At 33.1% G+C, this 19,709-nt stretch overlaps 1 protein-coding gene and 1 long non-coding RNA gene across 2 annotated transcripts; one reads left to right on the forward strand and one right to left on the reverse strand.

Annotated features, from left to right (window-relative positions):
- Positions 1 to 1,996: 1,996 nt before the first annotated feature.
- Positions 1,997 to 18,878, reverse strand: LOC143078266 (uncharacterized). The gene is made up of 4 exons (XR_012979141.1): positions 18,851 to 18,878; positions 17,587 to 17,659; positions 16,622 to 16,762; positions 1,997 to 2,123 (listed from the first exon to the last, which is right to left on the reverse strand). It is a non-coding gene; the product is annotated as an uncharacterized LOC143078266 (long non-coding RNA).
- On the forward strand, positions 8,719 to 13,398 carry LOC143080136 (uncharacterized). The gene is made up of 2 exons (XM_076255843.1): positions 8,719 to 10,373; positions 12,958 to 13,398. The coding sequence occupies exons 1-2, from the start codon at positions 9,116 to 9,118 to the stop codon at positions 13,050 to 13,052; spliced, it is 1,353 nt and encodes a 450-aa protein (XP_076111958.1). The 5' UTR covers positions 8,719 to 9,115; the 3' UTR covers positions 13,053 to 13,398.
- Positions 18,879 to 19,709: the final 831 nt, after the last annotated feature.

The following is a 19,709-nucleotide window of genomic DNA, read 5'->3' on the forward strand; positions in this document are numbered from 1 at the left end:
CGCATAGTCAGCTATAAAAGGCCTCGATACGACCATGTAAAACAATTCAAACGAGAAAACTAACAAGCCTTTTACAACTGATTTTCATAGTTCGTTCTTATGTTGTTCTGTTACGCCACTGTCCCAGGTTAGAGGGAGGATACCAACATCCCGCTAACATGTTAAAACCCGCCACATTTTGCATATATGTGGCCGTCCCAAGTCAGGAGGAGCCTTTATTTCAGTGGTTGTCGTTTGTTAATTAATGTGTTAAATACATGTTAGTTTTTCGATCGTTTGTTTGTACATAAATTAGGAATATTTTTCGTTTATCATGTCGGGGCCTTCTATAGCTGACTATCCGGTATGGGCTTTCCTCATTGTTGAAGGTCGTACTGTGGCCGTTTAGCTGTTTAAAATTTCTGTGATGTCATTTTGTCTCTTGTGGAAAGTTGTTTCATTGGCAAGCATACCACTTTTATATATATACATGTATGTACCGTGCAAACTGACGAACAAACGTAGTAAACGTTTTATTCATCCCCACAAACTCAATTTTCATAAGAGATGATAACTTTAAATGAAAATGTTAAACAGGGTCTTGAAAGGGTAAATTTTTCTATGAAAGTTTAAATTTCTATATAAGACTGCTGATCATATTTAGAAGACAATCTTAGTACTTGCCGTGCTAAAAAGCGTGTAAAAAAATGGAATAATTGATGTAAAGTTATGTTTAACACCTACAGTGAAATACTTTAAACTGCATTTTCCATATCTGTTAGATACTTATTTATGTAAAAATGCCAAATTCTGAAAATCGATGCCAAAAATGACTCTATCATGACATATATCAGCTAGCGTAATATGGCACCTATGTGTTATAGAAAGCTGACTGTTTTATTTAAAAGGTAATTAAGCTTTTTAAAACTGAGTACGGACTATAAAGTGGCACCTTGCTAAATTTCTTCAGTAGGAAATGAACTCGAGAACATATCATACAAATTTTCCTACGATATTTCATTAAATAAACTTTTTATTATTTAACTTACATTTTGCCATTCGTATTTCTTACGACGAACAGAACTACTTCAATCATTCACCTCTCAGTTTCATCTTTTCCTTACTTATTTCAATCAGTTTTAAATATTGTATGCTACCTTATGATAACATGATTTTAATAACTTTTTAAATTTGTTTGCTGGGCATTACCGTAATTTACCAATTATGGATTCGGTAATTTCCGCTAAAAAACGAAGTTTACCGAATGATCTCATCATTCATAAATCTCATCATACATCAATCTCATCATACAACAAAAAACGTATAATGTTGTGAACACTTAATATAATGTTGTGAGCACTTAATATAATGTTGTGAGCACTTAATATAATGTTGTGAGCACTTCATATAATGTTGTGAACACTGCATATAATGCTGTGAGCACTGCATATAATGCTGTGATCACTTCATATAATGTTGTGAGCACTACATATAATGCTGTGATCACTTCATATAATGCTGTGAACACTGCGTATAATGCTGATTATGAACATAAGGCAGTCGTGGCGTTCCATAATAAATGCAGAAATTTATTCAGAAGATCATGTCAAAGAAGATCGCACATGGATAGCTTTATTCAGAAAATCAAATCAAATTCTCCTTCAGAGATGGAATACAAATAAGAATAAAAAAAAAACCTGATGCAATGATATTAAACAATTATGCTTTTTGTAGAGCAGACGACAGTACGATATATATGTTTGAAACATACAATTCGAATGCTGTTCGAATTACAATTCGTCGTGATTATTTGCAGTTATTTATATGTATAAACCGATGGGTTACTTCTATGGAGAAAAAAACTTTTTTTAAATGTTAGAAACATACAAAATATTATTTTTTTTGTGTGTACTACAACCTGTCAAAAGAGCAAAGTCAGAAAAGAACAAACTGATCGTTTACTTATAACGTCTTTCAACAACTTGCACGGAAATTAAAAAGAATAGATCTTCAAGTCTTAATTTTTAAAGACATTTATTTTCCATTACATCTGTATGACCAATGGATTCCGACCACATTACATGTACACCCTGTAGAACTCTTTTGACCTGGATCTATACATCTACCATATGTATCTGGACACTCTACAAGAGAAACATACAATTATCATATGAACTTACAATGGGCAATTCGAATTTGATTTTATTTCAATATGCTTTTGATAGTCAAGGATATATCTACGCATCAGACTCACATAGTTTATATTTTTGCTTTGTATTGAGCGTTACGTATTTATATTTATCCAATATTTTTCTTTTTATCCTGTTTAGCCTTGTGTACTACATTAAAAGCTTGGTTCCCTCAAAGAATATATTGGCTGGTTGTTATATAATATAAGACGTAATACCACTATAATTGTCCCCTATTAGTCTTAGTTAAATTTGAACTTTTCAAAAAAATGTGCAGACTTTATCGTTGTTTGAAATAAAGAAGTACTTGTCATGAGTTATCGTTCTTTGAAATAAAGAAATACTTGTCATGAGTTAAGTTTTATCCTGTCTAATACTATAGGAAAAAATTTACATAATATGTCATTGCATGTAAGAAAATAACCATCACTGGAAATTAACCTATAAAACTTTCAACTCTTTTTGTGTTCAAGCTTTAGTAACCATTTTTTTATATAGATTAGACCGTTGGTTTTCCCGTTTGAATGGTTTTACACTAGTAATTTTGGGGCCCTTTATAGCTTGTTGTTCGGTGTGAGCCAAGGCTCCGTGTTGTAGGCCGTACATTGACCTATAATGGTTTACTTTTTTAAATTGTTCTTTGGATGGAGAGTTGTCTCATTGGCACTCACACCACATCTTCCTATATCTATCTACTAGCTCAAGTTTCCAAAATATTCCAAATAGAAACCTCAAATAAAAAAAGGGGGGCTTTGAAATACTCAAGATATATGTTAATAATCCAGAAATGTTTTACTGCATTGAAATGTAGGATTTATTACCTACAACTGTCAAACTCAAAGAAATATTTTTTTCGACCTATTTTCGTATGCAACCTGATGTGACGTACTATGATTCGGTGGTATTTCACTTGTTACACTGACAAAAATAGAAATATGTCCATGTCTTAAATGCCGAGACTACTCAGTTTAGAACAAAATTCATAACAGTGTGGTCGACAAGTAAAACGTTTGTTACTAATTGAACTGAAAAATTTACCTATAACAAGTTAGTCATTGGCGATGATTTTATGCTCACTCAGTCTACCAGAGGCCTTCCAGTGGGGATTTAAATAATCACTTGTTACACATTTCGATACATAAAATTAAACTTTCTTTTCACAAAGCTTTAAAGGAATTTGTTTTTAATGATTTTTATACCATCACATACAAGTTTCATTTTTAAGTGGATAATGTTTATAGCTAATATCATTAAATAATAAAAAAATAAGTGTTTTCATATATTATTATTCTTGTGATTTATTCTTTTGTTGAAGAATGAATGTGGCTCCATTTTATTTGTTGTCGTTTTTTTTCTGTGTCTCATTGACGTATAGGTCAACCGGACTACCCCTTTCTTCATATTAAAAACATACAATATGGCATCAATACCAATTCATGACGCAAAATGACTTAATTAAACGTATACAACATAAGAAAGATAATGAACATCGCTTTATGGTCTACTTAATTTCGAAGTCACAAGGTGGTTTCTGTTAAAATGTTGTAAACTAATAAAAAAAAAGGGGAAAAAAGGGAAATGTTTATATTGGAAAAAGTAACGTTGTGTAAATCATGACAATTATTTTATTATGAGCAAAAGACAACCATTGAACTGCAGGAATAGGCACAATACGAATGTGGTGGGGTTAAACATTTGAAAGCGCCCAACCCTCTCCCAACCTTGGAAAGTGGTGTTTGCATATTTTTCAGAATCAATTTTATACAAAACAAAATAAAACCAACAATATACGACTGTGTCAATTAAGTCTTTAATTCAAAAACTATTCACAAGGAATCAATCTCCGAGAAAAAGTCTACATTAAAGAAAATGTATGTTTAATTTTATATAACTACTTCTTATCTGATCTAATATATTCTAACTGAAAGATTGATTTAATAGTAAATGACTATGACCCAATTTCAACATTTGTATTTTAAGGGAACGACCATTAACTTAAAAAAGGAGGGTATGGATTTTTCCTTAACAAATACTCTGATCCCCAATTTGATGGGGAAAAAATATTGTGGTCAAGCAAAATGATGACAAAAAATATATCTAAATTCATATTTCCCCATACCCAATAGTGTTAAATTTTTAAAGAAAAAAAATTGATTGGTAGTGTCGAAAAACTAAATAAATTTTCTGACTCGGAAAAAAACCACACCCCCTCCCTTGAAGTTAAAATGGTTGTTCCCAAACTATAATATGTTTTTTTCTAAATAGCCTTATCAGTTACATTTTCCCTACTGTACAAGGAAACCAATAAAATAAAATGAATATATACATGTGTATGCAAACTTTCCAATTGTTTGTATAGAATAACATATTAAAATGTGATACATTTGGCAACCTTTTCTCTTTGATCTTTTTGATAGAAACCTCGGGATTTAAAGTATATTAGCTTAAACATGTTAAATGTTCATATATTCAGTTGCCTTGAAAAAAGATCGTGTGTCCATTAATGTTATTTCATTGAAAGCTTTGTAAACTGCGACTTTTAAATCTTGTCGTAATACAGGGCCAAATCTATCCGATTTGAGCAGTTTTTTTACTTTACGGAAACATTGTTCCGCTGGATTTAAATCTGGAGAGTATGCGGGCAAGAATAAGTATTCCATTCCTACTGTTGGAAGCCAGTTACGTAGAACTCTTTCAGACATGTTGTGGTGTGTCGGCGCATTGTCAACAACTAAACATTCTCCTGGCTGAAAAACACTTTCACCGTCATTTGTATAACTCTGTGACGCTTCCCCTATAAACTGTAAATATTCACCACTGTCTGACGCCCCTTCAATAATTTTCACGTATTTAACACCTGTTATACCAATAATTAAGCTAGCTGTGAAATTTGCATGAGGGTCATATCTTGTAATTTCTACGCATGGAGTTCCTTTCCTTGAATGTCCATACACTGGCTGTCCGTCCACAAGCTTAACTCCCATTTCGTCCATAAACTTTAGGGTGAAGGGATCTTTATTACTGACATAATTTAAAAACTGTTGAGTGTATTGAAGGTTTCGTACCGTAAATCTATTCTTCTTGTAATGTGTAATACGCTTATACGTCATTTTTAGGTCATTTGTTATTATTCTTGATACTGTACTTGTAGAGATGCTGCTAATGGCAGAATACTGCAGGAGCTGGTCTCTTAAAGTGTTCTGTTCAACGGAAGGTCTTTCTGTTTTCAAAACATTGACGAACTCTATCTCATCAATCCCATATTTCCGTGGGCGACCACCGGCACACGGTCTTCTACTTACAGATAAATCTTCATTATACTTTTTCCAGATATTATGCACAGTTTGTTTAGTAATTTTATATTTCTCGGCTACTTTCGGCGCAATTCCTTTAGGTATCGAATTTCCAACATGGACGCCACTTTCTTTAAGTTCATGAACTATCAAATCACGCAAGTCATCTCCTAGCGCTTTCCCTGCACTATACTGACGTCCCTGACTGTTATTTCGTTTCATGACCTTTAATAAAAATTTTACATTAATGTCAAAAAATTAGGAAGATGACTTCAAATAAAGTGGATGTAAGCGATTATAGATAACCGTACGGCCTTCCACAATGAGAACAAGAGTGCACACGCTGAAATCATTCGCCTTCTTTACTAACCATTGATTTTATGTTGATAGTTCTACATATAAAGCTTTATCACAAGTATCACATAAACTTAACATGGTCCAAGAAAAATGAGATCAAGGTCTACCATAAATCGAACGAGAAATACATGCACACCTTACAATCACCTAATATGCAGTTGACCTTTGCTTATAGATTTTAAAAAACAGACTGAACCAAGAAAACTAAACATTGACTAATGAACCATGAAAATGAGGTCAAGTTCTAATAAACCATGCCAGACATACATGTACACCTTACAATCAATCTCTGCATTAAATAAAGTTGACCTATTGCTTATATTATCTAAGAAACAAACTTGACCAAAAAACCAATGAAATGAGGTCAAGGTCAGATGATACCTTACAGACAGACATATACACTTTACAATCCTTTCATACAACACATATAGTTGACCTACTGGTTATATTTAAAAAAAAGTAGACCAAAACACAAAAACTTAACACTGAGCAATGAACCGTGAAAATGAGGTCAAGGTCAGATAACACCTTACAATTATTCCATAAACTAAATGTAGTAGATCTATTGCTTATAGTATCTGATATTTGAACTTCACCACGAACACATAACTTTGTTCACTGATCCATGAAATGAGGTTGAGGTAAAATGAAAACTGTCTGACGGGCATGAGAACCTTGCAAGATACACACATACTAAATATAAACAAGAGGCTGCCACAACGACAGCAAACCGGATTTATTAATATTTATTTGTGATCTGGCAATATCACAAGAACAATTACTGATGAATGGTGAAAGTGAAAATCGTCAATATCAAATTTGACCTCCATTTTGTCATCAGTATCAACATATTAAAATTTGAAAAGCTTAGATTGAATGGTTCATGAGTAAATGCAACAACGTGAATGGAAACGCCATTTTACAATCTTTCAAGAACCACAACGCCTGAACGGTAAAAGTCAAAATCGTCATTATTGAACTTGACCTCTATTTTGTCATCAGTAACAACATATAAAAAATTCAAAAGCTTTGGTTGAATGGTTCATGAGAAAATGCACGGACACGACTGGAAACACCATTTTTCAATCTTTCAAGAACCATAACTCCTGAACGGTAAAAGTCAAAATCGTCATTGTTTAACTTGACCTCTATTTTGTCATCAGTAACAACATATTAAAATTTGGGAAGCTTTGGTAGAACAGTTCATGCGTAAATGCACGGACACAACTGAAAACTCCATTTTTCAATCTTTCAAGAACCATAACTCCTGAACGGTAAAAGTCAAAATCGTCATTATTGAACTTGACCTCCATTTTGTCATCAGTAACAACATATTAAAATTTGGGAAGCTTTGGTAGAGCAGTTCATGCGTAAATGCACGGACACGACTGGAAACTCCATTTTTCAATCTTTCAAGAACCATAACTCCTGAACGGTAAAAGTCAAAATTGCCATTATTGAACTTGACCTTCGTTTAGTTGTCAGTAACAACATATCAAAATTTTAAAAGCTTTGGTTGAACGGTTCATGAGTTAATGCACGGACAACATTGGATTGCCGCCCGCCCGACCACCCGGCTGCCCGACTGCCCGACTGCCCGACCGCCCACCGTACATCCCCAAATCAATAACCGACATTTTTGTCACAAAAATCCGGTTAAAAATTCATAAGGGTTCCGCAGAACCTAGTGTCTCGCCTACTTTTGCTGTTAATCGCAGGCGCAACAAAAATGAGGAAAAAAATATTCCACTCAATATTGTCTTTAGATTGTGAGAAGCTTCTGTCCAAGTTTGGTAAAAATCCAGGATAGTTTATGAATATAATAAATGTTTTAAAAACTTTAACTGCAGATTGTATGTAATGTTACCGGAAGAAAAACTAAGTCCATTTTTAAGTAAAATACGGATAAAACAAGTACAAAATTTTAACAAACTTTCCTTCTATATATACCAGCTTTAAATCATAAACAAGCTTCTGTCCAAGTTTGGTACAAATCCAGGCTTGTTTAAGAAAGTTATTAAAATTTGAAACCTTTAATCACACAGTGAATGTAATGTTTCCTGGCAGAAAAACTAAGTCAATTTATAAGTAAAAAGCGGCAAAAATGGATGTTTTTGTTTTACAAAATTTACTGCTGGATATTATCTTATGATCATAAACAAGCTTCTGTCCAAGTTTGGTACAAATCCAGGCTAGTTTAAGAAAGTTATTAAAATTTTAAAAACTTTAACCACAGAGTGAATGTAATGTTTCCTGGCAGAAAAACTAAGTCCATGATTTATAAGTAAAATACGGAACAAATGGATTTTTTTTCTTCAAAATTAACTTCTGGAAACTATGTTATGATCATAAACAAACTTCAATCCAAATTTGGTAGAAATCCAGGCTAGTTTAAGAAAGTTATTAAAATTTCAAAAACTTTAACCACAGAGTGAGTATTTGTGGACGCCGCCGACGACGACAACGACGACGGAATGTAGGATCACTATGTCTCGCTTTTTCGACAAAAGTCGAAGGCTCGACAAAAAGAATATGTTGTGTGATTGCCAATGAGACAACTCTCCACAAGAGACCAAATGACACAGAAATTAACAACTATAGGTCACCGTACGGTCTTCAACAATGAGCAAAGCCCATACCGCATAGTCAGCTATAAAAGGCCCCGAAATGACAATGTAAAACACTTCAAATGAGAAAACTAACGGCCTAATTTATGTAATTCATCATTTGTTAGGATGCTCATATATTGTGAAGATAGTTTTAAAAAAGGGCAGTGTGCACTTAAAACTAATCTAACCTCGTTAAAATTTGTGATTATACTGAGTTATTTTATCTGGACGGCGGACCGTGCTGTTCGTAGCCTTTGTTTAAACGTTTAAATATATAAATATAATATTGTCAAGTTCTAGTAATCGGATGTTGCGATTTGTGTTTGTTGAACTGTTAGATATTTTTTGAAAGTTCGGTTTAATCTTTTAATTTCTATCAATCATATGAAAGAAATGAATATGAAAACGGTCATACCTATAAATATAGTCAGTCTCGGCTTTAAACCGCTAATCCCTAATTTATGTTTTCTGGTTGACCTGTTAAGTTAATGCATGGAACATTCTATTTTTAAGGGGTGTTAATTTTGAAGACACTGATAGAGATAACCAAATATGGTATTATGAATTTATCACTCCCCCTCCCTGCTTACAGCAAATGAAAAGGTCCAATTTTCCCCGCATCTTTTTGCCGCCACATGAATTTCACAATTGATGTTGAGGTCGACAACAAGGCTTGCAAGATTACGTTATGGCGTTTTCAAAAACCATCCCAAACATTGGTGAGCTTGATCTAAAAATTAGATTTGAATATTATGGAAAAGAGCGTTGCAGTGCAATATCCATTGAATTTATGCAACTATCCGTAGGCGGATATCAAGGTTTAGAGGACGTAATCCGACAAATTAAGTATATTAACCGGATGCCAGTTATAAGAGTTGAGTACAAAGATGACGAAGGGGATTTTGTGGATCTGACACCGAACAATTTTACAAGGTTCTTGCGTGTAGTAAGAGCTCTACCTGTATTAAGTGATTTTCCAGTTGTCAATATCCGTGTCTCAGAGGGATCCTCACCATTTCTGCAGAAACAGCTGTCTTCTGATGAAACGAAACGTTACCCGACTAAAAGCAGCCGTAAGGAGCTTTCATTCGAAAAGGAGGATAGCGAAACCGCCGTTGAAACGACTTTTGATCTTTTCGAATATAAATCACCAATTGAGTATTCCTTGGAAACATTGAAAGAAGAAATGATAGAAATCGAGACCCAAGTTGAAAGTGCAGGAGAACATCTCGAACATCTGAATAACAAGTATGCTAACCGTAATCTCAATAAAGGGAGAGGAAAGCAGTGTTCAAACTGTCACTTGCGTCTGGATCACAATATGAGAAACTGTACAATTGATAAATGTCTAACATCGGAACAATGTGGAGACCCTTCAAAACACCCCGACGAACGTTCATTGATGGACAGCGCATCAGAAGACTTGAAAAGGTTAGAGAAAGAACTGAGGAACAAGACAAATGAATACGATACTAGATTGAAAGGATTGAACAGTGCCAGGTCCAGCTTTGCACAAAAAATTCGTGGTGCCTTGATCAACAGCAAGAAAGACAAGTATCTAGTTAAAACTGGAAGCGGTATGTTTGTTCCTAAATCGGGGCTTGTTAATCAGGATATCGCAAAATTGGAGAAACATTTTCACGGGAAAGTTCCTGATAATGTGTCTGAAATGTCGAAAACTTTTCAGTCCATCATTCAAAATTTTGATAAGAAAACTTTTTATACTGGCGCTTCTTCTATCAAAAATCCCGCTAGGAAAACATTAGAGGAGAACAATGTGTTTCCAGTAAAGTTTCCTGTACCAAGTACATGTACCGTAACATCAGGTACATCTTCACCAGCATCTAGTGGAATAGAAACTTGGCCAGTTATCTCGCCCCCCTTCGTCCAGCAACCTATGGGACCTGTTATTCTATATCAAGATGGTTCGACGCAGTCACTTTCTGGTATGTATATATATATCTAATATTTCATTAACAGCTCAGTTATATATAATTATAAGAACAGCTATACCAATCACCTCCATGGGAGTCCGTCAGAACATTTTATTGTATAACAACAAAACTATTTAGAGCTATAGCTTTCAGTAATGGGAGTACTCCATATATTTCTTTTGTCTTTTTTTGTTTTGAGCTATAAACCATTACCAATTTAACATGTTTATGGGCCAACACTTTTTAGGTCTTGCAAGATTTTGTGAGGTAGACGTAATTGGCCTCTTAAAAGACGATCGGATTGAATTTTGATGTGGGAAAAAAAGGCAAATCGGACATATTTTGACTTTATTCTCCGACTTCTTTATTTGGGATTAATTTCAATTATAACATTATGAGATTGAAAAATGTTTTTTTTTTTTTTTGTTACAGCCGATTTCAATAAGTATGTAGCTAAAGGTAAACACTTTGGTCAGCTTGCTTAGTAGCTGAACCGTGAGGTCATTGTTAGATAGGGTATACTACCCTCCTTTCGAAGTAGCCTAGTCCTATAGAAAGATAGATTGGTTAAATATTTGTCGGACTAGTCTACTCTTACAGGAGGATAGTTAACCTAACCTTAAAATAACTTCACGGTGCAGCTAGCAAGCAAGTTAACCAAAGATATTACCTTTAGCTACATACTTATTGAAATCGACTGTAAGATAAACAATATTTTTTTACCTGGTGTAGCCGCCCGTAAAATATATTTTGTGTATGAAAAGGGACTACGGTGTATACATGGACTACGGTGTATACATACGTAATATATGAGGAAGGGGGGTTGGAGGGGTCCTGGCCTTAAACACATGAAATCCCGAGGTCCCGAATTAAAAGAAATTCAAATCCCGACATCCCGAAATTCGAAAAAGAATTCCCGGATCCCGAAAGAATCAATCCCGAAAGGAACAATCCCGAAACCCCGAGCTTAAAAACGTCATTCCTTAAGTCGGCAAATTTTTGAAATTTTATTAACGAAAACTTTACCCAGATTTAATCCATACACGTGTATGAAAAAAAAATGTAAATAGTTTGAAAGTAAACTATTAATAATCCAATTGTGCAAGAACTTGTAAAAATGACCGGTCCACATTATGATAAATAATAAGTAATAAGGGTAAATTTGGTATGGAATAAATGACAGATATTTCGGCAAGAACATTTTTTACAATAACGATTTATAATTTGTCATCAAAAGGTTTCTTATACATTTTGTAATTTCAAAAACATGTCGTTCTATAGCTTTCGTAAATAAAATTTCACAAATTTGCCGATTTAAGGCAATAAAGAGTATGAACTTCAAAAGTCTACATAATTATTAACTTCATTCAGAAACTACACCCTTTTGAAATTTTTAAGGTTTCACAAATAATATATGGATTTAAGTAAAATCATGTATTAAGGCATTGCAAGTTTTATTATTGGTATAGTGGTACTTGGTACTGTCTACTGTGCGTTGAAATGAACCGTGGTATATAGAAAACATCAAATTACCTCACCAAATTTTATCACGCACTGTACCCATATATATATATATATATATTTTTTATTATTGTTGTATTTATAGGAAACTGGCCATGTATGCGCGGGGCTTCACAATCAAACTTATTGAATTGATTTATTGATTGTTGTTTGCTTAACGTCCAGTGGCAAATATTTCATGCATGTTCAGGACGATAAAACTTATTGAACCCTGTCACATTATTTTTGTTGTTATGCTGTATAACTTGTCAAGCCAATGCTTTTGTTCTCTTTTTTGGTACGCATTTTTTTAAGGGTCCCTAACAGTTAGCTATACGATATGGATTGTACTTCGACCTCGGGGTTTGTTTTTTTTTTTGGGGGGGGGGGGGGAAGGGGGCGCTATCTTATCGTTTTTAATCAAATTAAGATGTGAAAGTCAGTTTTAATCAAATTAAGATGTAAAAGTCAGTATGTGGCAATCGAGAAATTATATATGAATGGGATATGATTTTTGATGAAATATATGGATGATTATTGGTATTCAAAAAAATAAATATACGAATGGGGTGCATTAGAAACCCCAGCTGCCCATTTGTATCAAAAGAATATGTGGACCCCACCTTTTTGACTACTTGGTAAATGTTCACCTTCTCAATGTCGGTTTGACTTTTGTGTACATTACCGTTATGATTTAATTTTGAATTGAATAAAACATACAAATGTATATATTGAAAACAATTAGTGTTACTTTCAAGATTTGTTTTAATTATTTTCGTGAATAAGCTATATAATTCGACAATTTTGCACGACATTTATCTTCAAAGTTAGCACGGTGACCCATTGTTTCTAATATGTTTTTGAAAAATGCATGGTAAAATCTGTATTTTGGCAAAGTACAAGAAAATTTTATATGAGGAAATTTATATCAATAATCACCCAAATACGATCACAATCATCTGATAAGCATGAAGTTTGAACAAAAGTTATATACATTTTAGTGAAGACACACATTCTCATGTTTACATTGGAGATAGAGTTTTAGAATTTTTTGATGAACAGACAAATTTGAATAAAGTCATGGTTTTTTTTTCAGGAGCTCAAGGTCCTTTCCTTTGCAATTGGTCAGGAAATATGCCAACAGGAATGCCATGCACACCACGACAAACCAAAAGACCTTTTGAGATGTAACATTCAATTTCGAGTTTATTGACGTTTTTGCATTATGTGATATTTTGTTCTTTGTGATTTAGTTCATTTAGTTGTGATTTAAAAATAAACCGGAAGTTTAATTTAAAGTTGTTCACTTAAATTAAAGAAGTAGATATCAGGTTTTAAAAAAATGTCTTTGATAAGAAGTAAAAATTCGTTCGTAGAAGCTGCATAGTCAAAGCAGAAAATTGAACGACCACTTTCAAGAATTTCAAAATTATGGAAAAATTCGATTGTAGAAAGGTTGCAAAGAAATACAAGAAGATTTCAAACTGATATAAGATTCTATTAACTCGAAAATATGTACAAGAGTTATTTTTTACAAATTTTTATTGAATTATTGGGCTTAATTTGCTACTAATGTGGTAAAGGCTTTATACAAATTCAGGTCAAATTGTAATTTTCTTACGAATCTTACTGGATCGATGAGGCACCAACCATTCATCTTTTGAGATGGTTTTACATTTGAAGATTAAACGTCTTTCAATTTAATTCCAGTTTGTTCCCATTACAAAAATTTTAAAAACCTAGTTATACAAAAATCTGTCTCTGTATGATTTTGAAAAAAAAAAACATTGTATATTTTTAAAATAGTCGAAAACAAAATTGTCTGTGCCATGAAAAAGTCGTGGTCCAACAAAAGATGAAGGGTCGGTGCCTTATACATAGCAGTCGGTTGCAAAAGTTGACGATCATATCTCTAACTTGAGTATGGCTAATTCTATGTACCTGAAATTAACATATTTATAGCAATTCCTTAGATACGAAAGATCCGCAGGTTGCCTTGGGTTGTTTTCTGCTCTTTTGTCGGGTTGTTGTCTCTTTGACACTTTTCCCGTTTCAATTCTCAATTTTATTAAAGATATAACTGCATATATAAAAATAAGAATATGTGGTCTGATAGACAATCAGACAAGTCATTTCAAGCGACCAACACACGTTAGCAACTATAGGTCACCGTGTGACCTTCAAAAATAAGCAAAACACATACTGTATAGCATGAAAGCTTTAAAAGGTCTTTGCATGGCAAACACGAAAGATGAGTGGATGATAACAGAGAGAGAAAAAAAAACCACGGAAACCGCATGGACAAATGGTCCGCAATAATGCTTGGGTCAACTCGCTAAAATGAATGAAAGACCTTGCGAATGTAAGTCCTTATCTATGGCTGGGACGTATGTTAAAAATTTGCAAATTTTTATAATGTAAGACTTGGTTTTAAATTATTTGTGAGTGAGCTGAAAGACTCGTTAATAAATAATCACTCCCAGAAAGACGACAAATCCATAAAAAAAAAGAAAAAAAATGATTATGCGAACTACAGTGCACAGTATATTATATTCATATTTTATTTGCGATCATAAAATATACGAAGTCGTCCATAACTATGTAAATTGGTTCGCTTTAAAAAATAATAAGTTGATATAAAAAAAAGAAGTGGTATGATTGCCAATGAGACAAGTTGAACCCTCCACAAGAGACCAAAATGAATACGTTTCTTTTGCCAAGGGTTTTTCACAAATATAGTAGTGAACAGAACAGTTCAAGTTTCCTATATGCACCAAATTATACATTTTGCGTATATATAAAATTACGATATACGTAAATGCAAATTTCACAAGGCTTGATCCCAATAGGTTTTTTACTGTCCAATAACTTGCAAGTACGAAAAAGACAGTCCTGGCAGAAGTATTTTCTATTATATTGTCTATATGTTTTGATTTTGCACAACTTTTGAAAGTTGATCATGCATTCGTTCTAAAATAAAATTTTAGACCAGATAAAAGTTAAAAAGATGACATAATTCGACAATTGATAAATCCCTATAACGTCCGAAAAAAAAGATAATTATCAACACATGCATTGTAACTTTTAAAACCAGTTAAATCATTTTTTTCTGAAAGTACGTGCAATATCATAAAAATTAATTATCAAAACATAACAAAAACACAAGTAAAGATTTTTTTAAGTTTTCAATATTATAAATCAAAACGTATAGGTTGTTCCTGATTAGTTGTTTGAATTATTTTATTTAGGCGTGGAGAACCTTTGGTGACCCCACAGTTTAAATATCTATCGTAAAGTACGTCGTGAGCAGTGGTAGTTACAGACAAACGTTCACCTAATCTGTCCCAGTCAATGAATGATTTCAATGTGTCAATCAATCGCCACAGCCACACTGTTATGAATTTCCCTCTAAACATTAACAAATATTATCCCATATTTACGTATGAAACAATAAAAGTATTTTTGATAGTTTCAAAACGTGGATTTAGCAGATTTGACAAAACACCATTAAGGCACAATAAGAAAACAATGCTATTTTCAAATCAAATATATGTATATAAGTAACAAGAGGCTCTCAAGAGCCTGAATCGCTCACCTGGTAAACAATGCCTTATTGAACATATTGAACCATGCCAGGCAACATGTACAGCTAACAATTCTTCAATATTACAAATATATATGACTTACTGTTTATAAATAAAGAAAATGAGACCAAAACACAAACACTTAAAACTTAGCAATGGACTGTGAAAATGAGGTCAAGTTCAAATAAAACCTGCGTAACCGACATATAGATCATAAAATATTTTCATACACCAAATATAGTTGACCTAATGCATAAAGTATTAAAAAAATAGACCAAAACTAAAAAAGTTAACTTTGATCTTGACCTAATGAACATTTTTACCCCATGTCAGATTTGCTCTAAATGCTTTCGTTTTTGAGATATAAGCCAAAAACTGCATTTGACCCCTATGTTCTATTTAAAGTAAGGGCGGCCATGTTTTTTGACGGATCAAAAATCGAAGCACACACTTTGTGCAGGATAATCTAAGGAACTATCATGCTAAGTTTCATCCAAATCCATTCAGTAGTTTCAGAGGAGAAGATTTTTTAAAGTTAGCAAATATGATGAACAAATTGTGAAAAATTGTCATTAAAGGACATTTACCCCTTAAGGGGTCAATTTACAATTTTGGTCATATTAACCCATTTGTAGATCTTACTTTGCTGATCATTTTTGCTGTTTACAGTTTATCTTCATCTATAATAATATTCAAGATAATGACCAAAAACTGCAAAATTTCCTTAAAATTACCAATTAAGTGGCAGCAACCCAACAATGGTTTGTTTGATTCATCTGAAAATTTCTGGGCTGATAGATCTTGACCTAATGAACATTTTTACCCCATGTCAGATTTGCTCTAAATGCTTCCGTTTTTGAGATATAAGCCAAAAACTGCATTTGAACCCTATGTTCTATTTTAAGTAACGGCGGCCATGTTTTTTGACGGATCAAAAATCGAAGCACACACTTTGTGCAGGATAATCTAAGGAACAATCATTTTATGTTTCATTCAAATCCATTCAGTAGTTTCAGAGGAGAAGATGTTTGAAAAATTGTTAACGACGACAGACGACGACGACGACGACGACGACGGACGCCAAGTGATGAGAAAAGCTCACATGGCCTTTTAGGCCAGGTGAGCTAATAACAATCTGTCAATCTAATTATTCAATTAAAAAAAATATATACGTACGGGTTTTTACAATTGGTGTTTTCCATCCTTGAACGGGGCCGTTGGAATAAACGGAACATTTCTTCGTCCAACATCCTTGTTTCCACTCTTGATTGGGGAAATAGCATACCCCTTTTACGCTGCACCCGGTACAACCATTTACTATTGAAAAAATATTATTATAAATATATATATATGTTTGACGTCATAAAATGTAAAAGTCACATAGAAAGAAATAAAAAATAATAATGATTTTAACTTTTCATTTTCTACAGTAACATGAACATACCTATTGTTTTGCGTTTACATATATCTCTGAAAATGCGTTATACTCGTTTATGTTTATACTATAAAGTCCTTATAAAAAGTTAAGTGCATGTTCTTTACAGAGTAATAAAGATGAACCACTGAATTCGATTTTTTTTATTTAACGGTCACCCAACAAATGGTAAATGTTGCTCGATCGACACAATGTGTCGATGTCTCGAACCACTGACGACATATTTTCGCCTACTAGATATCAAGATTCCAGTAAAGACATCTTATCTGTAATGTCATTGATTGTGTCATTTTTACTGAAAGAGAATTTGCCGTTCGGGTTATGAAGGCGTAACAGGATACGCTTACACATTTAACAAATCCGTCTAGTTAATTTACTCGTTTGGAGAAAATAGACAGAATTAAATTATTAGTAAAGATTTTTTTAAGGTTACTATAATCTGTTGGCTTTTAAATTAGTTTGAAATGGTGTCATCACTTATCTTTTAAAGCAGTTGACACCGAAAATAAGGATATTTTTTTCTATGTCAATTTTCATTCATTCTATTCATTTGATTCGAACGTCACTGGTGAGCCTTTTGTAGACGAAATGTGCGTATGACGTATATCATTCTGCTGGACTAGATTCAATAGCCACGATCATCATGGGAACCAATACATATATACATATTTCATATCACTTTGCATATGTAATAATATACAATTACTTATTCCTGGAATCCTAGACTGAACAGTCACTAAAACAACCAATAGAATCAGGCCAAATGTCAATGTATTCATCTGCAATATAACAGACATTGTTACATACATAGTGTGTATTAGTGTCTATAATAAATTGTTTTGTCCAGTAAAAGTAATTTATCAATTTTTTTGTGTATTGCCTTTAATGTAACGTTTGCTATTATACAATAGAAAAAGGATGTTGTTTGTTTCATTTATAAGTAAGAATAAGACTAAGTGTATGCGCGAAAAAGTTTATACAAAAAATTATGTAGCGTACCGTGCATGGCATGACAAGACTCTTACAACGACAGTCTACCAAAAAGACAAATTCTACAAGAAGGACCTACAAAATTTGGATATGATCTACAACACAGGGCTTTCGAGTACTTAAGAAAAGTTTTTAAAACACTTTGAAGATAACTAACTTTCTATCATTAGCTATAAATGACAAAATAGAACCTTAATAAAGCAAGTTCGACACCACCTAACATATCCAAGTTTTTGCAACTGTTACAGTAAAAGATACAACGAGCTGATAACAAGATTATAAAAGTAATGATATCAAAAAGGATAAAAACTCAATACTGATAGAAACCTCTACAAAATGATGCCAAATAACAAAATAAAACAAAACGAAAGACAATCATTCTACAAAACATTACAAAAAAACTAAATACTGTCAACTCAAAGAATAGGTTTTGCTGTAAATTTACAGTTCCTTTTATGTTTCAGTCAGTGGAAGATAACATAATACAGTTAAACACATACTATTATAAAGATCATTAAAAACACTATAGGGCATTTAATTATATCAATACTCCAGATCTAGACGATCTCCACACAATGTGTAACTTATGAAATTTATGCCGAGCAAAACAAGTCTGCAGTGCTGTATGTATTACAAAGAAATACTGATTTACATGTCTGATGTTTTAAAACATACCAGTTAAAATTAAATAAAGAATCATTATACAATCAACACCAAAATTACAGACACACTTCAATGAACCAAACATGGACACGGTTTGACGCAAACATAACTTATTGTTCAAGAATGTTATCAAGCAAAGTACATTTAGGTATATGGTGTTCTTTTTTTATCTATAAAATTAAATATATGACTAATCTTCAGCGTCCCTTAAAAAAAACTTTTTTTCAACAGATTTTCTGAAATATTTTTATTGTTTATTGAACTCAAATCATCACAAAACTACCATCGAACATAAATCTGTTTGCTTTTCAACCTACCTTGTACAATATGAAGTCACAGCATTGATACAAATATCTCTATCAAGTGTTTATATACAGCTTAATTATAACAGATGCTGACCATCCTCAAGGAAATTCATTTTTCATACAAAACGCCTGCGAAAAATATTTCTACAAATTTTCCTGAGAGCAATAACTTTTAGACGCCACTACCATTTTTGCCTTTATGTTTATTATACTACAGGAATTAACTGTAATTCATCATAAAACAAAACAATTATGCAGAACCATAGGTTGTTCTAGTCATTTGATGTTCCATTAAAAAAAACGTAAACACAATCATGTAATGGACTGTTAATCCAAGATGGTACCATCCACTGAGAAGCCTGAGGTCACTGAAAAACATTATTTTCACACACTGTTGTTGTAATTATAGGTCACGGTACTAGAAGTTAGAGGGCCTTATTTATAACAATACATTTTACAAAAAGCAAACGTTTGTTTTATATTAAGTTTGTAATTTCGGGGCGTTTAATAGCGCTGCTTATGCGGTAAGGTATTTGCTTATTGTTGAAGGCCATACGGTGATCTATATCGGTTAATTTCTGTGTCATTTGGTCTTGTGGAAATATGTCTCATTGCCAATCATACTACATCTTTTATAATAGCAGATATGATTCAACGACTACCACGAACGTACAGGCTCATAAAGTGGGGTTAACGCTGCATTGAAGACAAATTATCGGCCTTCGGCTGTTGTCTGCTCTATGGACGGATTGTTGTCTCTTTGACACATTTCCCATGTCCATTCTTAATTTTATTAAAAATAATTGTGAGCGCTCAACCCTTCCCCAACTTGGTACAGTGATGTAAAAACACAACATAAGATTTGTAAAAA

This window comes from Mytilus galloprovincialis, chromosome 6, assembly GCF_965363235.1.
Source record: "Mytilus galloprovincialis chromosome 6, xbMytGall1.hap1.1, whole genome shotgun sequence".
Lineage (NCBI taxonomy): Eukaryota > Metazoa > Mollusca > Bivalvia > Mytilida > Mytilidae > Mytilus > Mytilus galloprovincialis.